The sequence below is a fragment of the Tachypleus tridentatus genome, chromosome 7 (assembly GCF_004210375.1).
Source record: "Tachypleus tridentatus isolate NWPU-2018 chromosome 7, ASM421037v1, whole genome shotgun sequence".
NCBI lineage: Eukaryota > Metazoa > Arthropoda > Merostomata > Xiphosura > Limulidae > Tachypleus > Tachypleus tridentatus.
This window is the reverse complement of record NC_134831.1, coordinates 155,556,499-155,576,146: the sequence shown is the minus strand read 5'-3', so window position 1 is coordinate 155,576,146 and position 19,648 is coordinate 155,556,499. Positions and strand designations below refer to the sequence as shown.

Here is a 19,648-nt window from a genome sequence, read left to right as displayed (position 1 = left end):
TAAAAAGATCCCAAAAGATTTTGAAATCAGCCATTCTACTGTCTGGAAAATAGTCAACAAGTGGAGGGCTTTCAAAACAACTGTCAATATGCTCAGGTCTGGTCGTCCAAGCAAGTTCACCCCGAGAGCAGACTGCAAGATGCTAAAAGAGGTCTCCAAACACCCTAACATGTCATCACGGGACCTACAGCAGGCTCTGGCTACTGTTGATGTGAAAGTGCATGCCTCTACAATCAGAAAGAGACAGCACAAGTTTAACTTGCATGGGAGGTGTGCAAGAAGGAAACTTTGCTCTCTAAGAGAAACATCAAGGCCAGACTGAAGTTTGCCAGAGAGAATGTAGACAAAGACCAGGACTTCTGAAATAATGTTCTTTGGATAGATGAGTCCAAAATTGAATTATTTGGACACTATAACAGAGGACATGTTTAGCGTAAACCAAATACAGCATTCCAGGAAAAGAACCTCATACCAACTCTGAAGCATGGAGATGGAAGTGTCATGATTTGAGGCTGCTTTGCTGCAGCAGGACCTGGACAGCTCACAATCAAAGAATTCACCATGAATTCTACTATGTATCAGAGGGTTCTTGAGTATCATGCGAGACCATCTGTACGAAAATTAAAGCTGAAGCATAACTGTACCATGCAACACGACAATGACTCAAAACATACCAATAAATCCACCAAGGACTGGCTGAAAACTAAGAAATGGAGAGTCCTGGAATGGCCGAGTCAAAGCCCAGATTTTAATCCCTTTGAGATGCTGTGGGGTGACTTGAAACGGGCTGTACATGCAAGAAACCCCTCAAATATCTCACAGCTGAAAGAATTATACATTGAGGAGTGGGGCAAACTTTTTTCAGACCATGTCAGAGACTGGTAGATGGCTACAAGAAGCATCTGACTGCAGTTATTTCAGCTAAAGGGAGTAACACTAGCTATTAGGGGGTAGGGTGCCCTAACTTTTTCCTCAGTTAGAATATGCATTTTTGTAGAATTACATTTATAGAAGATCTTGAAAAGTCTTTTCTTCAATTATAATTGTTTAGTTATATTCCTATAATATCTCAGTATTGTTAAAATTGAATTTAAATATCTATATATCCAAAAATGTTACAAAAATACACAGGCTTTCATGGGGTGTTCTACATTTTTCACATGACTATAGCCTTAGTATTGACAACTTTTGAAAGAGAGCATATGACAGATGGGTGTGGAAAGAGAGATTTTATTTTCTGTTTTATTGTTATATAACTAAATAAGATTGAAAGCTTTGTAAATTATGCTTTCCATGAATGGTGACATCACTATAATTAGTAACTTAAACTAAATTTCATATATTACTTAGAGATGGTAAAAGTTACTGAAGAGGGAAGATATGGTAACAAATGTCACACTACTTGTACAAAGGTAGATTGAGAATTTTAAAAAAAATATTTCCATATAAAATTAAGAACTTCAAACAGTACTAAATTTTGATTTATTATCTATTTTCTGATACCAAGTTTATTCATATACATTGATAAAAAGTAGTTAAATTAAATTTTGAATGTACTCTGTGAAATGGTTAATCATGTAATACTTTCAGATGGCTTTATTTTCATGCAATTTACTCTTGTCAGTGAAACTTGTTGGAAGCTGATTGTAGACAGCTGTGTGCAAACTATATGCTAAATTCTTGTGCATAAGGGACTTGGGAGTTTGTGTTAATTAGAACCCTGAATTGATCATAAAAAATAAAACAGGTAATAAATCTACTCTAATCCATAATACTATTTGTTATGACAGAGATTTAACCATTATTGCCAAAAATAAAATATTCTGTTATAAGAAAGAGGTATTAAAGCTCAAGAATACCTAAAATACACTTGGCATTGTGTAATTTTATTATTAAAATTACATTGGTTTACTTTTTATCATAATTAAATATATACATATATTTTATTTTTGTAATGGATCTACTTCTGTTAAACTAAAAATTCAAATATATTTCGTTGGAATGAGGCTGTAGCATGAATACTTCTGTACTATAAATATATGTAGGAAATTGTTCAAAAATGTCGTAATTTAATTGAATGAAATCACACAGTTGTTAAATGTATTTTAAAGGGACATTTTGAATGAATCAGCAAAAAAAATTAAATAAGTGAATACTTATTAATTAATCAGTAGCAGGTAAAATTCAACTACTGGTTTATTTCCACATGTAAAGTATGTCCTGTTTGGCAGTGCTAGTTTGTGTTGTTTACCTTGGAATGATGGTGATATATTTGAAACAGTCTGTGACAGATATAAAGCATATAGCAACAGATGAAAAATATCTGCTGTTATTGTTTTTGACACTTATGGTGATGATGTGTCAACAAAGGACATGATGTATCTCCAAAGGTCTTATTGGAACAGATGCTCTCTCTAAATTTTATATGATATGCAAATCCCAAAAAAGAGTATTTTCTAGCCAATGCTGAGAATAAACAGGCTTTCATTAAAATATTTGGTCATTTTTTTTAAAGGTATTGATATCAAAGTATGACATGCAGCAAGGAATGCAGATGTACTGATTGTAAAGACAGCAGTTGAGCACACTATGGGATGTGACATTGTGTTGGTAGGAGAACATTCAGATCTGATGGTTCTCTTTTGTCACTATGCTGATTCAGCACTGGAAGATCTTTTTCAAGAGTGAACTAACATAAATGTTAATAGAAACTAAATTCAATAGAATAGGAACTACATGAAACAAATGAAGTTTTTGGAGATTAAATATGTCATATTTTGCCTTTTTTTTATATACTCATTGGATGTGACAGGACTTGCAGACCTTTTTGAATTGGAAAAATGTGACTCTTAGCAGTTCATAATTGACATGGATTTAAAAAAAAGTGTGAAATTTTCTGTTAGTCTACTTCATCTAAGGAGAAACTTTTTAAAGTTCGAAAAGAAGTATTGACCTGTTGTACAGAGGTATCCCTATGGAAGGTCTTAATATCCATAACACTTTATCTGTACAAGTCAATACATTACCACCAACATCTCTAGCAGCAATGTATCACAATGTATGTGTTTATCAAGTGCTGGAAGGGAGGAATAATAATTTTGATCTGTTAGAGTGGGGATGATGCTTATCAAAAGATAAAATGGTGCTTTTTCAAACTGATTTATTGCCAGTACAGGATAATATATGTGAAAGAAATAAGATTTAACTGAAAGTTTCAATGAGACAAAAAAAATGTATGGGCAAAAAAAAATGATTTTGATTTTAGTTCTGCATGTTGTACATGTACGGTTGTTAGCTGTTCTAATGGGTCAAGCAATTGTGACTTTGTAGACACTGAATCCATTTGAATATCATTATATCATTGATGTTTAATTTTATTACAGTATGTGAAAGTTTATAATTATTTAAAATGAACTTTTTTCAAAGAAACTGATTTTGAAGTTCTGAAAGTGCAAATCTTGTAACAGAGTCAAAATGTCACATTATTTTATGTACAACCTTGATAAATAGTGTTTGTCTTTGAAAATTATTATGATGAAATATGATCTGAGATTTCCTGGTGTTTATTTTATCAATTTTCTTATATGTTTTGGACACTTTGTTCTTATAAGAACAGTTGAAAACTTTATGCATATGTTTATAAATTTACCCCTGCTTTAGTTTTAGGTATCAAGGTGCAAGTAAATGTTAAGAAAAATTTGATTGCAATTTGTTTGAATTTAGTCTATATTTAAGCCCAATAAAATAACTGCTCTTATAAAGCTTTCAATGTATGAGTATAAATCACTTTCTTCCTGAAAAAATCTATTTTTGTTTTGTGGTTGGATAGGTCTGTAAATTTTAGCTTTTTTGAGAAAATGTTCTCTTTATAGAATTTCATCCATTGCACTATTCTTCTAGTTTGCATAACTGGAATTGTTAAGCTGATTAGACATTTACTACTGTTAATCATCACTGTTTTGGATGATGTACTAGGGTTTTACAAATCATTTGCCAGTACTTTCTTTAGATTGAGCAGAACATGATGATATTATCATCCCAGGCCCCTAGCCCAACAAGACTGTTCACAAGACATGGTTACATATTTTATATTTGGATTTGTCTGGGCATATGTATGACCTAACATTATCAGTCTTAAGATTTTATGATAATTTCTTTATTTCTTAGATTTTTTTTCATCTTTCTTTTTTATTTCACATGATAAGCTAAAAGTTCATCCAAAATGATTAAATCCACAATTTTAGTATTAAAATGAGTACTTTCCTCCAGATGTACACATTTTTAAACTTTTCCCCTTATCCAAATATCTCCAAAAAGAGTGAAATCTGCAATTGGAATATGCCAGTAAATATCATGTAATTTATGTGAAAGTGACCTCACAAATCTCCAGGAAAAAAAGTGCACAAGACCTAGCATAAGATCATTGTGTAGGTTAATTACACACCATTCAGAGATATGTACGTGTGTGAATTAAAATTTGACACTAAGAATATAAATTTCTATGCCAAAAACTGAAATTAATTCTTAGTGCTTTTATTTGATAAAATATAAAATATTTTTAACACACACTAGTTATGTAGGTATTTGATAAAAGAAGTTTACTTATTTCTTTGTGAGATGCTAAACTATTTTTAATTCATGCATTTTTGGATGCCTCCAGTACTGAAAATTTCTTTGTGTTTTTTTTTAATTTTCATAATATATTAACTCTTTTAGAAGTTCAGTCAAGTTTCTTGCCGAAGAAAATGCGATGTTGGAAAATTACATACAACGAGAGGGATTAAAAGATGTGATGGCTCCTACACCTACAGTAGGATATGCTCATAGTGGTCAGATATCACCTATTACAACTTTTTACAGTAGTCAACGATCATCTGTTTCAACAAGTCCTGGTAAGTCAAATAGAAATTTTGACCCACAGTTACACATTTCCCTAACCATAATCCTAATTGCTTTTATATAGCATACTATTAGGAATTTTTAGGCAGTAAAATCTTTATGCTAGGTTTTTGGTTGATTTATTGCTGCAGAGGAAGTTCATAAATCTGAATAACATTTCTTTTGGTGCAGAAAATGTTCAATGTAGCCAAGATTGCATTTGAATAAGAACACCCTAAAAATTAACAATATAAAATTTTTACTTTATATGCAAAAACGGCTCGTTTGGGTTGAGAAAATATTTTACATAGAAGAGCAAATAACGTTTTGACCTTCTTCGGTCATCGTCAGGTTCACAAAGAAAGAGGTAACTGACCGGAAGCTGACCACATGTTTGAAAGGGGTTGTGTAACTGAGTGTCGGAATGTAGAGGGCGGTATTAGATGTTTGAATATATAATTTTATTTATTTTATTATATTAATATAGGTATAAAGGCGTTCCTTTATATTGGTTTACTTTGGGTTTAAATTGTTGTATAAGTAAGGCTTCTTTAATTTTGCGTTTGTTTATGTTTGTTTCTTTATTTAGTATTTGAGTGTTTTCTATGGTTATGTTGTGTTTATTTGACTTGCAGTGTTCGAAAACGTGTGAAGGTGACTTTTTATGTTCTTTGAATCTGGTTTCCATTTTTCTACTTGTTTCTCCAATATAGAAGTCGTGGCAGTTATCACATTGTATTTTGTAAATAATGTTGGTGTGGTGTTTGTCAGTGTAGTTTTTACATAGTATAGACCTCAGTTTTGTGCCTGGTTTTTGAATAAATTTGGTATTAACTGGAATGTCATATTTTGTTACTAATTTTGCCAAATGTTGGTTATTTGTTTGCTGATGTCAGGAATATATGGTATACAGCAGTATATGGTTTCGTGATTTTTTGATTCGTGAGATATATTTACTTTAGTTGGTTGATTTTACTTTCTGTCTAGGTGTGTGCGTATAATGTTTTCTACGGTTTGTGGAGGAAACTTATTGATGTTGATGAAGTATTGTTTTATTTTGTCTAATTCATCATTAATTTTATCTGGTGAGCATAGTTTTATGGCTGTGTTTATTTGGTTTCTTAGTATGTTGAGTTTTTGTTTTGTTTCATGTGCTGAGTCCCAAGGAATGTATAGTCCAGTATGGGTGATTTTTTGGTGGATTTCTGTTTTGAATTGTGTGTGGGTTCTTGTAATTTTGAGGTTAAGAAATGATATTTGATTGCTTTCTTCCTGTTCACATGTGAAGTTAATGTTGGGATGTATAGAGTTAATGTGATTGAAAAAATTAAGTATGTGTTCTGTAGATTTGAATTTCGCAACCGTGTCATCTACATATCTGTACCAGTATAGTGGTGGATGTAATGCTGTGTTAATTGCTTGTGTTTCAACTTGTGTCATAAAAATATTGGCTAGAACTGGTGATACTGGGTTGCCCATGCTTAGGCCATTTGTTTGTATATAGTTTTGGTTGTTGAACATGAAGTTTGTCTTTATCGTGGTGAATTCTATGAGGGTTGCTAACTGGTGACTGGGAATTTCTATAGTTGGGTTAGGGTCTCGGATATAGAGTTCTAAGGCTATCTTGCAGGCTTCAGTGGTTGGAACTTCTGTAAAGAGGGATATAACATGTATAAAGTTAATGTGATTGAAAAAATTAAGTATGTGTTCTGTAAATTTGAATCCCGCAACCGTGTCATCTACATATTTGTACCAGTATAGTGGTGGATGTAATGCTGTGTTAATTGCTTGTGTTTCAACTTGTGTCATAAAAATATTGGCTAGAACTGCTTAGGCCATTTGTTTGTATATAGTTTGTATATAGTATATAACCAACAGAAAGAAGACAACTTAGATAATTTTATTGACATCCAACAGCCAAACTTCCCAGGTAAAATTACAAATTTATATTTTCCAGAAACACCTAAAAGCAACATCTTAAACGATTTTTTCAAAGAATTTTCTCACAAAACCATCAACATAATTTCACAAAACAGAAAACTAAAAAACAACCTTACAAAAAGAGACATTAATACCATTAAAAACCTAAAACAAGACAAAAACATAAAAATTCTAAAAGCAGATAAAGATAACGCTATAGTCATAATGAACACGAATGAATACATCCAAAAAATGAATAACATCCTATCAGACACGAACAAATTTAAACCAATACACACAAATCCAACAAAGACACACGAGACACAACTGAACAAATTACTACTACAAATGAAAAAAGCCAACACAATTTCACAAACACTTTATTCCTACCTACGTAAAACCGACTCACGCACACCGCAAATATACGGCATCCCCAAACCTCATAAACCAGACTGTCCATTACGACCAATAATGTCCACATATGAATCGTTTAATTACAATCTTGGTAAATACATAGCATGGGCATTCTCCAAATATGTAACATCAGCCAGCTCATTCATCAAAGACTCTTTTAATTTCAAGTCTAATCTTAATCAACTTAATCATAAAGCCTTAATGGCCAGTTTCGATGTTATATCCCTCTTTACAGAAGTTCCAACCAATGAAGCCTGCAAGATAGCCTTAGAACTCTATATCCGAGACCCTAACCCAACTATAGAAATTCCCAGTCACCAGTTAGCAACCCTCATAGAATTCACCACGATAAAGATAAACTTCATGTTCAACAACCAAAACTATATACAAACAAATGGCCTAAGCATGGGCAACCCAGTATCACCAGTTCTAGCCAATATTTTTATGACACAAGTTGAAACACAAGCAATTAACACAGCATTACATCCACCACTATACTGGTACAGATATGTAGATGACACGGTTCTTGGATTCAAATCTACAGAACACATACTTAATTTTTTCAATCACATTAACTCTATACATCCCAACATTAACTTCACATGTGAACAGGAAGAAAGCAATCAAATATCATTTCTTAACCTCAAAATTACAAGAACCCACACACAATTCAAAACAGAAATCCACCGAAAAATCACCCATACTGGACTATACATTCCTTGGGACTCAGCACATGAAACAAAACAAAAACTCAACATACTAAGAAACCAAATAAACACAGCCATAAAACTATGCTTACCAGATAAAATTAATGATGAATTAGACAAAATAAAACAATACTTCATCAACATCAATAAGTTTCCTCCACAAACCATAGAAAACATTATACGCACACACCTAGACAGAAAGCAAAATCAACCAACTAAAGTAAATATATCTCACGAATCAAAAAAATCACGAAACCATATACTGCTGTATACCATATATTCCTGACATCAGCAAACAAATGTTTGGCAAAAATTAGTAACAAAATATGACATTCCAGTTAATACCAAATTTATTCAAAAACCAGGCACAAAACTGAGGTCGAAACTATGTAAAAACTACACTGACAAACACCACACCAACATTATTTATAAAATACAATGTGATAACTGCCACGACTTCTATATTGGAGAAACAAGTAGAAAAATGGAAACCAGATTCAAAGAACATAAAAAGTCACCTTCACACGTTTTCGAACACTGCAAGTCAAATAAACACAACATAACCATAGAAAACACTCAAATACTAAATAAAGAAACAAACATAAACAAACGCAAAATTAAAGAAGCCTTACTTATACAACAATTTAAACCCAAAATAAACCAGTATAAAGGAACGCCTTTATACCTATATTAATATAATAAAATAAATAAAATTATATATTCAAACATCTAATACCGCCCTCTACATTCCGACACTCAGTTACACAACCCCTTTCAAACATGTGGTCAGCTTCCGGTCAGTTACCTCTTTCTTTGTGTACCTGACGATGACCGAAGAAGGTCGAAACGTTGTTTGCTCTTCTATGTAAAATATTTTCTCAACCCAAATGAGCCGTTTTTGCATATAAATTTCTCAACAAGTGGGTTTCTCGACATCACTGAAAATTTTTACTTATTTATGCAACATGGAAATAATAAATTCTTGAGTGCTAAATGTAATGAAAGTATGAGAATAAAGATAAACTTTGGAGACATATGCTTTGTTATTGTAAAAAATTGATTCTGTTACAGTACATTTCTCCTCTCACAATACTAGCTGTTCATGTTCAGTGCTGCCTTCTGTATGTGAAATATTTTTTGTACAGATATTAACAGGCTATCTGCTCTTCCCCCTATTGGAATTGCAAGTGCCTGCTTTAATGTGTGAACTTTCTTTTTATGAATGCCTCAAGCCACATGCTCTCTCCCTATTGGAATTGTAAGATTCCAACATGTCTCTCAAGCAAATCATGTATCACCTCCTCACCGATAGGAGCATGATATGTAACTCCCTCTACACTCCTCTACCAAACTATCACTCCTTTTTTGACAGTGTTTGAGTTCAGATGTGCAATTTTGCTTGTTTTTTGCTGCATGTACAACTTTGCTTTCCTCACAAAATGGTTATTTTTCAACTTGATTTTTATATTTGTATTTATCAGTTAATTTAAGTCACTTTCTTTCTCCACTTGAGTTCAGTGAAACCTTTCTGTACAATAATTTCAGAAATTAACCTTACCAATTCTGGGATTACACAGAAACTACTGTTTTTATTGGACCTCATGTGTGGGTAATCCAATGATGAATTTATGTGCTTTTATACATCTGGAGATTGAATGTTACATAGTCCAATCTTTATCTCTGGACTTTGCCAAGGCTTCTACTGAAACTGTTGAACAATTTTTGGCTAATGAGGACTTTGATCTTTTTTTTTCTGCCTCTAGAGTTTGTTGTTGATTCCTGTTCCCAATCTGTGGAGTATTTAGGCATAATTCAGTCTTAATGGATATTTTTTTTTTGTTTGAGGCTTGTGATGTTTTATTCTTGCCATTCCTTATTACAAGGAATTTTTCCCAACCTTTTGTTTTTCCTCCTTCTCTTGATATTTAAGTTCTTGCTGCTTCAGTGTTCTTGCAGTTTCATGAGAGGTTTAACATTTCAAGTTCCCTGAAACTTCTGATTATTTTGCCCTTTCCTATTGTAGTGCTGTCTATTCATTATTAGATCAGCAGTTGATAAGATACATGTTACATATTGGTAGAAGGAGGTATCATTTTGTATATCTATCTTTCACATGCTCAAAATCATTGCTTGCTTCTTACCCTTACCATCTTCTTGTAGTATCCTTCTTCTATACATCTCCTCTTTGAGTCTCTCCACAGAAATCCTGTGGGCTTTTCTGGAGATACCATGATTCTTCTTTCCTCCACTTTAGCCTGTGTCTCATCTTCAGCTCTAGCATTAAGTATGTGGTTTCTTAGTTATTGCGATCTTATAAGTTATGATGCCATATTGGCTCAGGTTTGTTTACTGTTTACTTCTCTTAGAGATTTACATATGGCCCCATTTTTAAGATGCTATTTATTTGATACAGGCTCAGATTTTATTAAGCCTCTGGTGACATCAGTCCATTAACATTCCACTCTTACAAATATTGTAGCCCATTTGTCTCTGTTAAAGCCTTGTATTCCTCCAATTACCATTTATTTCCCTGCCTCAGATTTCTTCTTTCCCTGTTTCTTTCTTTCATCCTTGAGATCCCATGACAAACCAGCATCTGTTAGAAGTAGTTTGGGAATTGCTCTTGCAGTTGCAGTTGAAACTGTTCATCATAGTTCAAGTATTTTTTATTCCACCTTTTTGTTGTCTTCATGAGCACCAGAGATTGACAGACACACATGATGATAAAACAATACTGGTTTCTGTATTGAGTTTTTGGTAAAGGTCCAATACAATTCACAGTCACATGATTGAAGGGTTCTTCAAAAGATATGATATGTTTCAAAGAAGCAACAGGAATTTTCTGGTTAGGTTTTCCAACCAACTAACAGGTGTGATAAGTTTTACAAAACTGAAAAACATCTTGCCTAATTTTTAGCCAAAAGAAATGTCTCATAAGTTTCTCACATGTCTTTTTGACACCTAAATTATCTCTCAGGAGGTGTTTATGGGCAACTATAAATATGTCGTGACAATATGCTTTGGGAACAACGATTTGATAAATTATAGCCCAATCTTTTGAAACTGGCACATCTTGTGGCATCCATTTTCTCATAAGCACACAATTAAAAAAAAATAATTATTTGGAACTTTTTCCAGTTCACCTTTTAGGAGTGCATATATAAATAGTGAAAAGATCTGTGAATCTATTTCTTAGTGATCAGTTTACTTCTAGCAAATGGAACTTCACCAGGTGAACCATTTCCACCATGCCCAACATTATCACTTATCAAGAAATTACCAGTAGAACAATTATTTGTTTTTGGCTTCATTTCTTAGTCTGAGCTCAAGTCACAGCAGACAAGGAGAACACATTGGGATTCTCCTCAAGAATAACATTATCCTCAGATGAAACAGTGATAATCTTGCTAACCATTTTGGGTTAGGCAACAACTTTCCCTCAGTCAAATTATTTCCTAACAAAAATGATACACACTTATTTGGCAGAGTAGGTCTTACTCCAACCATATTTGATTTAATTTAACAGATACAGGTTTTGCTAAGATGTTAGGAATTTCTTTTTATAAACAGTAGTTTTAAGTGTTAAAGTGTAATCATTGGAAAGAGCAGTTGCTTTCTGTAGTGTAATGTTAGGCAGGCTGAGTGGTTGGTTCAGCTTAGTTGTTGGAGCTTCTTTGGTTTAACTGTAGAGCCTCGAGTTAGTGCCTGTGTGTTTCATTTGCCCACTGTATCCTTACTTAAAATAAATAACATGTGTAACAGGTAGTATTAATTGAAGCTCCAACAATTAGTCTCAGATTTCAAGAATACTTCTTTTATTAACTTTTTATATACTTAATGATTACATTCAACATACATCTTTTCAAATATATTAAATTTTTTACTTTAATTAACACTTTTATTAAACATTCATTTAACTCTATACTACTCAATATGATAACCAATGCTTAGGAATAATGGCATTAAAATACTTACAAAGAGTTAAGGCAAGAAACAGTTGGTTGTCTCATTATGGAAGTGGACATGTTGATGCAGTGCAGAGAGCTTGCATGGAGTCTAGAGGCAACTTTTCTTCAGGAGAGAGCACTTTGAGGAGTCTGGAAGGAACTTCTTTTGTTGTGGGAGAGCTGTATTTTCAACTGTCACATGATGTTTTATTCTAATTTTCCTTAGTATCCTCACAATCTTTTAAATAGTATGCCTAATTACATGAGTAGTTCTGATACTTAATTGGTCAATTCTATTATAATTGTTGGCAACAACTAACAACAAAAACAACTCTAATTACGCAATAATCACAACTGGAGATGGTGAATTGTCAGACTCTTCTCTTGTATTTATACTCACATTCTTGTTATTGATACTTGATCAAAGTGCCAACTTGCCTCCTCTTCAGGCAGTTTTAAGATTGAAAATCAATCATCTGCAGCTTTAGCCTATACTCATGGCATCTTCAAGCTATCAGAGATTCTTCCTGGTTCCATTTTGTTAATGCGCATCCATAGCTTGCATAACCATTTTACTGACCTTGATAGTGTCAGCTCATTAGATTCTAAACATATAGCAGAAAGTTTCTTAACTTGTTTCTCTCTTGTTTCTCTTGAGTCATCGCCATTATATAATCATCATTTTTACTGTATTGCACTTCTCCTTATTACATACAATTGTCTGATGCCTCAACAGTGTTTCAACTTTCTTTTGGTCCAAGTAAGTTTTGAGATTACCACTTGCACAATGTTTAAATTCCTCAGATACACATAATTGCCTTAGTCTGTCAAAACTGTTGCTCATATGCATAGAATTATACCATCAATCAAAATAAACCTTTTTGTCATAGGCAAATTCGATATAAGTGTGATTATTTTACTTGTGATAACCTCAAAAGCTTTGTCTCTAATCCTTCAATACCAACTCATATGCCTTGAGAATAGCTGCTTTAATCATATCATAATTCTGGAGAGAGAGTGACTTAAGCTTCTTGTGCTTTAATAGTTAAAACAATTTTCATTGAATGGTGGTATTTTAACATACTGATTAAGTTCAAAATTGTCATTTTGCCTTGGTTGATTGGAGTTGAGACAAATTTTAATTTCTTTACTGACTTTAATGTGAGCTTCTTCTCTCTTGGTTTTGACATCAACTCATTCTTTCTTGGCTTTGATATAAGGTTTTTGGTCTTGAGATGTTTATTTTTTCTTTCAACCTTGATATGAGTATGTTTAAGCTTGATTTATGTGAGTCTTATTTCAATCTCTAACCTATCTTTATCACTTGACTCTGATTGACTAGTGGAGATACTAGAGTATTTCCCTAATGCTTCCACAGATAATAAATCATGATCAACTAATATTTCAATAATGTCCTTTTTTTAGTTCATTTTTCTCATTGATTTCAAGCAATACACTTTTGTTATATCTTTCTAATTATTTGAGGGAGGGTAATTCAAGAAAATCTTGATAATCAGATATTATCAGATCTTGTTGGCATTGATAAATATAAATTTAACTGTGATATAAATTTTAATTTATATCACATTTTATCCATAATTCTTATCTCAAACATGAGCCTCCAGTTTATTATGTTATATTTTACAATTTCAAATAGCCTGAAACTGAATTAAGTTATAATTTAAATTCAGAAGTTAAATGAATGCCAGTATGTGTCCAATGTATGACACTTTCCAAAAAGACTGATACACACAAGTTATTTTCTATTACAAATATATTTTAATATACAAACAACAGTACAACCTACAATAATGATTATGACAGATAATGATTTATTTACAAATGTTTCACAAATTTATAAAACAAATATTAAGTATTCTGTCTGGTCTAGATTTTCATTTTGTTATCTTATCAAATGTTCACTATAAGCAAATTAATTTTGAGTTGGCACAAATACAATTCACTTAACTAAAAGCTAGCTGGCTCTGTGGTCTTTGCTGATCATATGCTGATTAAAAATTGAGTTTTCACCAATGTATTTATATAATGTTTTCACAAAAATACTAATGACCAATATGAATATGCTGAAGTTAAATGTTTTTTTAATATTTGAAATTTATAAATGTTCCTGGTCAAATATCTGAAGTTCCTGATTAGTAATTGTTAATCACAGTTATAGCTTCTGAGGTTTATAGTATACTAAGTATAGCAAACCAGTAATACAAACTGCCTCTTGTTGGTTACATTTATAGGCATGAGGAGAGTTTCTAGAAATTTCAGCCTGCACAACAATACTGACAATACACTAGTGTTGATATATAAACATATATTGTTGATTCTTATAGTTGAGAATTTTCTACAACTTTAGTTAATAGGCAGTAATTTTTGCAATACAAATCTCACAGTATAGCTTCTGTACATTTCAAAATATATATTTAATTTAAACAGAAATCAATATTAAAAGTGATATATATGGCAGACAACAGTCAGTACCAAACTTTGAAGTGAAAATTTGGTAGATGAATGTTAAAGGAGTCACATGCATCACTTAAGTGTATTGTATACTAATAATATAATACTACTTGTATGTACACATGAAAACAGTTGTGATCTTAACTTGTTATTTGAAGTACATGATAAATATAAATTATATATGGAATCAGTAGTTGCCATTGTAACATAATTTGTGAACAAAAGTAGGCTATTTGGTTCTCTGAGATTGTCCTTGCACACCCATCCTTAAAAAATAAAAGTTTAAACTACCATTATATCATAACTAACAGATTGCAGTATAGGCCAGTAGTGACTGAATGCATCCATAGCCATAACCAAAGCATGTGGGACTGGAAATAAGAATAAGGGTAGTTTGAAATTTAGATGTGTGGCAAATACAATCAGAAAAGGATTACCAAACTGGGAGCATTAACCAACAGAAAACATGACAAGTTAGGGATTACACCATGGGTAGAATCTTGTTGGGACAATGGCATGCAATCTGCTGATAATCTATATAAGCCACACATTCTGTGAAACTTCTGTAAAGAGATGCAACTTGGGATGAGGAAAGGCAAAGGAATGCCAGTCAAGGTGTTTTCTCTGTTGAGCCACCAGGTAAAATTGATCTGGAGTGAAGGAGAAAGGAAGATGATGGACTTTAAGGGATCCCAGAAAAGATTCCATTGATCATTCATTACCTGCTGTGTGCATGATCCTAATGTTTAAGGGCTTTCATGAATACACAGGTCCCCAAAAGAGGGAAAAAAGGACAGTATTTATCATTGGAAACCAAGAGCTCCATTTATGAAAATACAAATACTTTTCAGTTATTTTGTCTCATAAAACATTGCTCCTCATTAAATGTGTTCATTTGAACTTCTTGAACTCTTTACTGCAGTTCATTTTTACACTGTATATGCTTGAAATAAAATAAGTAATATATTATGATTTTCAAAACATCATTTCATTTATAATTATTTGTTTTGTGTACCTTTAAATACATATTGAACAATTTGAACAACAAATGCTACACAATTACTAGCAATTTACAAAATGAAGTTGTATTATAGATACATATGGACATTTTAGCTTATTTAATACCAGACATAAAACTCAACTGTTCACACTAAATTGTCAACAGAAAAACATGAATAATGTATATGTATTATTGCTTCAAGAATAGTTGTGTTGGTCTGTGGGTTTTTCTTTTTTGTTTTTATGTGCATTACACTGTATTCCACTTAAAGAATTATTTGTGAGGTATGCTATAATAAAGAATGCCAATTAAAAGTTCACCCCTTCCCTTCAGTCATTGATCAGAAAATCAGTAAATATTCTAATAACTGAGCTAGCATCTAGTCCTGACAGTAGTGACCAGGAGATTATCAGTGGCTTTTCAGCTGACCACTAGAGCAATCTGGCACCTCTTTACTCTGTACTTTCTCATCTTGCTCAACCAAATAAGCACTCTCAGAATCTTCCTTCTCATCAATTGAGTTGATATGATATGAAGCAGTATTTGCTCTTTAATTTCACAGTCTTAATATTTTAATTGCTATCAAGTCAGTACATAAGAGACTCATCATTAATATATGGTCTTAGCTTGTTGAAATCCTGCACATACTTATGTGTATCACAGGAATGTTGTATTTTCTATGTAAATATACTGATTTCATGGGGTATGAGATATGTCTAGCCAGAACAGAGCTACTTTTTCTGCCATTGGCAGTACCAAAACCATAGTCATGGGAATGCAAGCATGAACATGTTGTTTACTGCATATCTCAGGCACTCCATTGCAGCACTTCTACTCTAGGGGAAGATAAATGATTCATTAAGTACACAAAGAGCAATATTTATTTGAAAAAAAACATGACCATGTTTGGCAAACAGTGTGCCATCATGATATGTGGAAAAAGCTAATCCAAAATTGGTTTAACAAATATTAATAATTTTTGCAAACATCATTTTGATAGTTTGAATTGTATGGTCTGCTAGACTATCAAACTGGGGATGATAAGGCAGAATCAACACTTTGCATAGCTCAGAAAACATTTGGCTTTTAAAATTAGTTCCATGATTCAGATCTTTGTGAATTTCTTCAAGTGATAGAATTGAGATATCACCTGCTTTGCCAACACGTTAGCAATGGACTGTGCTGAAGTATCAACCAACAGATTAGTCTAATTTCTCATTGTGAATTAATCAGTAATGAACAGCACATAGCAGTAACCTTGTTTAGCCTATGAGAGAAGACAGGTGAGTTCTTGCATGTCTGAGATCATGGCTGAAATGTGTAATGAGCTAACTACTGTGATGGTTTTCAATTTTCTATCTTCCTTATTTCAAATTGTGGTTCACTAGTATCCATGTGTCTTTATAACATTTTTTTAATCTACTTCTTTCTCCACAATGTATGCTATATACATTAAAAATGCACTTCTTGAAAGGTTTTAAATGTATATATAATTAGAATTTGTATTACACAAATATTTCATTATGGTGAAATTTACCTCATCCGAGCTGGCTTTTCTTCTGTACAGTGGAACAGTACAATGTTAACATTACTTCTTAATTTCTTGACTTATATGTGGCCAGTAAAATTGCTGTTGTACATTAAAACAATTGTGTGTAACACATTGTTGACCTCCAATTATTTTCTTATGCAAAGTCTAAAGAATTTTCTGCCTCAGAGATCTGAGAACTGCTAGCTTATAAACAGGTTCAGACCCACATCTTGTTGGTTGATAACAAAAGTACAGCATGTCTTCTTGCTTTCATATATACTTGTACAAGTGTCAGAAGTTATATGCGTTAATAATATGTTTTTCAATCACCTTTTTGCATGGCAAAGAGTATCCATTTCCTGTTTTGGGTTCTTCAGTTGCTCTTTGCTCTCTTTGGAGCTCTTGAAGCATTACTCATGATATCCAGTCTTCAGTAGAATATTTCACCATATGTTTGAATGCTGCTGTAGCAGAAATAACATTAACTCCCATATGGAATCTAGAGTCAAGATATTCTTTGAAGGAACAAAGATTCATTGTATCTCAGAATGGCTGGTATAGGTATTATCACTTTTATTGATAAGCAGAGAACAATGTTTCAACCTTTCTAGGTCATCTTCAGGTTAACAAAGAGGGTTTGCAACTTATCGTCCATGTGTCAGGCAGTTGTCAGTTACAAACTCTCTGTGTTAACCTGAAGGTAACCTTGGAAGGTTGAAACATTGTTCTCTGCTTATCAATAAAAGTGTTAATACCCATACCAGTTATTCTGAGATATATTTTTATTTCAAGTGGGTTTCTTGTCATCAAGAAGGATTCATTGTATTGTGAGACAGTTCTTTAGCATTTCTGTGTTGCAGGCCTGGAGAATGTAGGGCTACTACAAAATTGGTATCCAATTGTTATTCAAATTTGTAAAGCTTATGAACTAGTTCAGCGATGTGTAGTCCATCTGAAGGGCAGATTATAAACCACATAGGTAGTGTTTGGTAAAATCACAACTGCAAGTAGTTCATCTTGTGTTATGCAGTATTTGTGTTTAAGAACAGTAAATGTATGACTAATATATATTAGTACACATTACAATCCATCTTACAACTTCAATGACACTACCCCATTTACATTACTGCTGATTTCAATATTCAATATCCCTTGATCTACCCAAAGTATACATCAGCTTTAGTGAGAACAGATAATGGTTTGGCTGTCTTGGATAAATTGACCAAGAAGTATCAGTAATAGACACAAAAGCAAGGAAATCATGGTCTTCTCATTTGTTGAAAGGTTGAGGCCAGTCTTGAACCACTGTGGTTTTTAAATATAATAATTCCTGTCTTTCAATTTCACTCATGCTGTTCTTATTTTTTGTAGTACTAAGAACAGGCTTTTAGTAGCAGAAACAAGTGTGTGGCCAAATATCAAAACATTATTAACGTAGACCAGACTTTTCTTCCATATCAACTTCTTCAGGGTAATCTTCATAAACCTTTCAGAAAAGGCAGGCACACTACACAGCCAAATTGCATGATGCAAAATGTGTACAAGCTACAGGGGTGGACAAAAAAGTGGCCCCCTTGAAAATGCAGTTGATTTGTTATATCTGTTATTAGGTAACAAAAAATATGTAGAACAATATGTTTTAAGAATGCACTCAAGGAAATCTGTTCAAATATGATCTAAAATCCTAATTTTAACACTGGCTTTTGTAAATACCTGAATTTGTCATGATTTTAGTTACATTTTCTCTTAAAAGTATTGTGCACCTGCTGTAGTTTCTTAGATCTTCTTATTCCAGTTAGCCTACAAAATGATCAAACATATTTCTCTGCGATTGTGAAGTCATTAAAAGATATCTTAGAAATAAGAGAACTGATGCTATAGAATGGTTAAGTGAACCACCTGATATCAATCTGATTGAAAATTTATGAGCTGAGTTAACCTGAGTAATGAAAGATTGCAAGTCAAATATGGAAGATGAACTTCTTGAAGTACTTGAAGAAGAATGGCAGTCAATCACTCAGGAATATCTGCACAATCTCATTGAAAGCATGCCATGTTGATGTGAAGCAGTACTAAAATAAAAGGGAATGCTAACTAAATATTACCTTGTGAAACTGGTTTGTGTTATTTTTTAAGTTTCATTTTTTAGTTTTGATTATTGCAGAGAAACTTGTTTGGTCATTTTATAGTTTAAATGGAATAAGAAGATCTAAGAAACTACAGCTGATGCACAACACTTTTTATGAGAAAATGTAACTGAGATCATGTTAAGTTCAGGTAGTTATGAAAGCCAGTTTAAAATAGGATTTGAGATCATATTTGAACAGATCTTATTGAGTGCATTCTAAAAACAGGTAGTTTTACATGTTTTTCTGTTATCTAACAAAAGATATGATAAATTAACAACTTTTTAAGGGGTAGGTTTTTGTCCATTATCTGTTTCTTAAGAGCTTTTCAAATTAAATCATTTTTTTAAAATGAGAAATCTCAGGAGCCTAAAGTGTCTTTAGTTTGCCTTCATCACTTAGTTTGAATTGTTAGTATCTGGATGCTAGGTTTAAGGTGTGGAACCTTCAGACACCTTTCAGTGCATTCAGACATTCACTCATCTAAAATCATTGCAGAACTTTAGCATGTCTTCCTTCTTGACAGTAGCTATTGTAGATGGACACACAGACACATACTTTGTTGGCTTTAGGATTACAGTACTGGCTGCTTCTCTATATGATAATAAGTTACTTTAGTTCAATCCGGTCAACCATCATGATCCCCAAAACAC

General features: G+C 32.7%; 1 protein-coding gene across 6 annotated transcripts in view; it reads left to right on the top strand.

Moving 5' to 3' along the window:
• The window catches only part of LOC143256967 (cilia- and flagella-associated protein 263-like), a 97,117-nt gene that overhangs the window by 4,072 nt on the left and 73,397 nt on the right, over window positions 1–19,648 (top strand). For 5 of the 6 annotated variants that reach the window (XM_076514916.1, XM_076514911.1, XM_076514910.1 and 2 more), the window contains exon 2: window positions 4,717–4,892. In XM_076514916.1, coding sequence (XP_076371031.1) covers window positions 4,751–4,892 — 142 coding nt within the window. In that variant the 5' untranslated portion in view covers window positions 4,717–4,750. Of the gene's footprint in view, window positions 1–1,446; window positions 1,748–4,716; window positions 4,893–19,648 lie in introns of those variants that run through there. The other variant, XM_076514914.1, reaches the window with a different exon arrangement.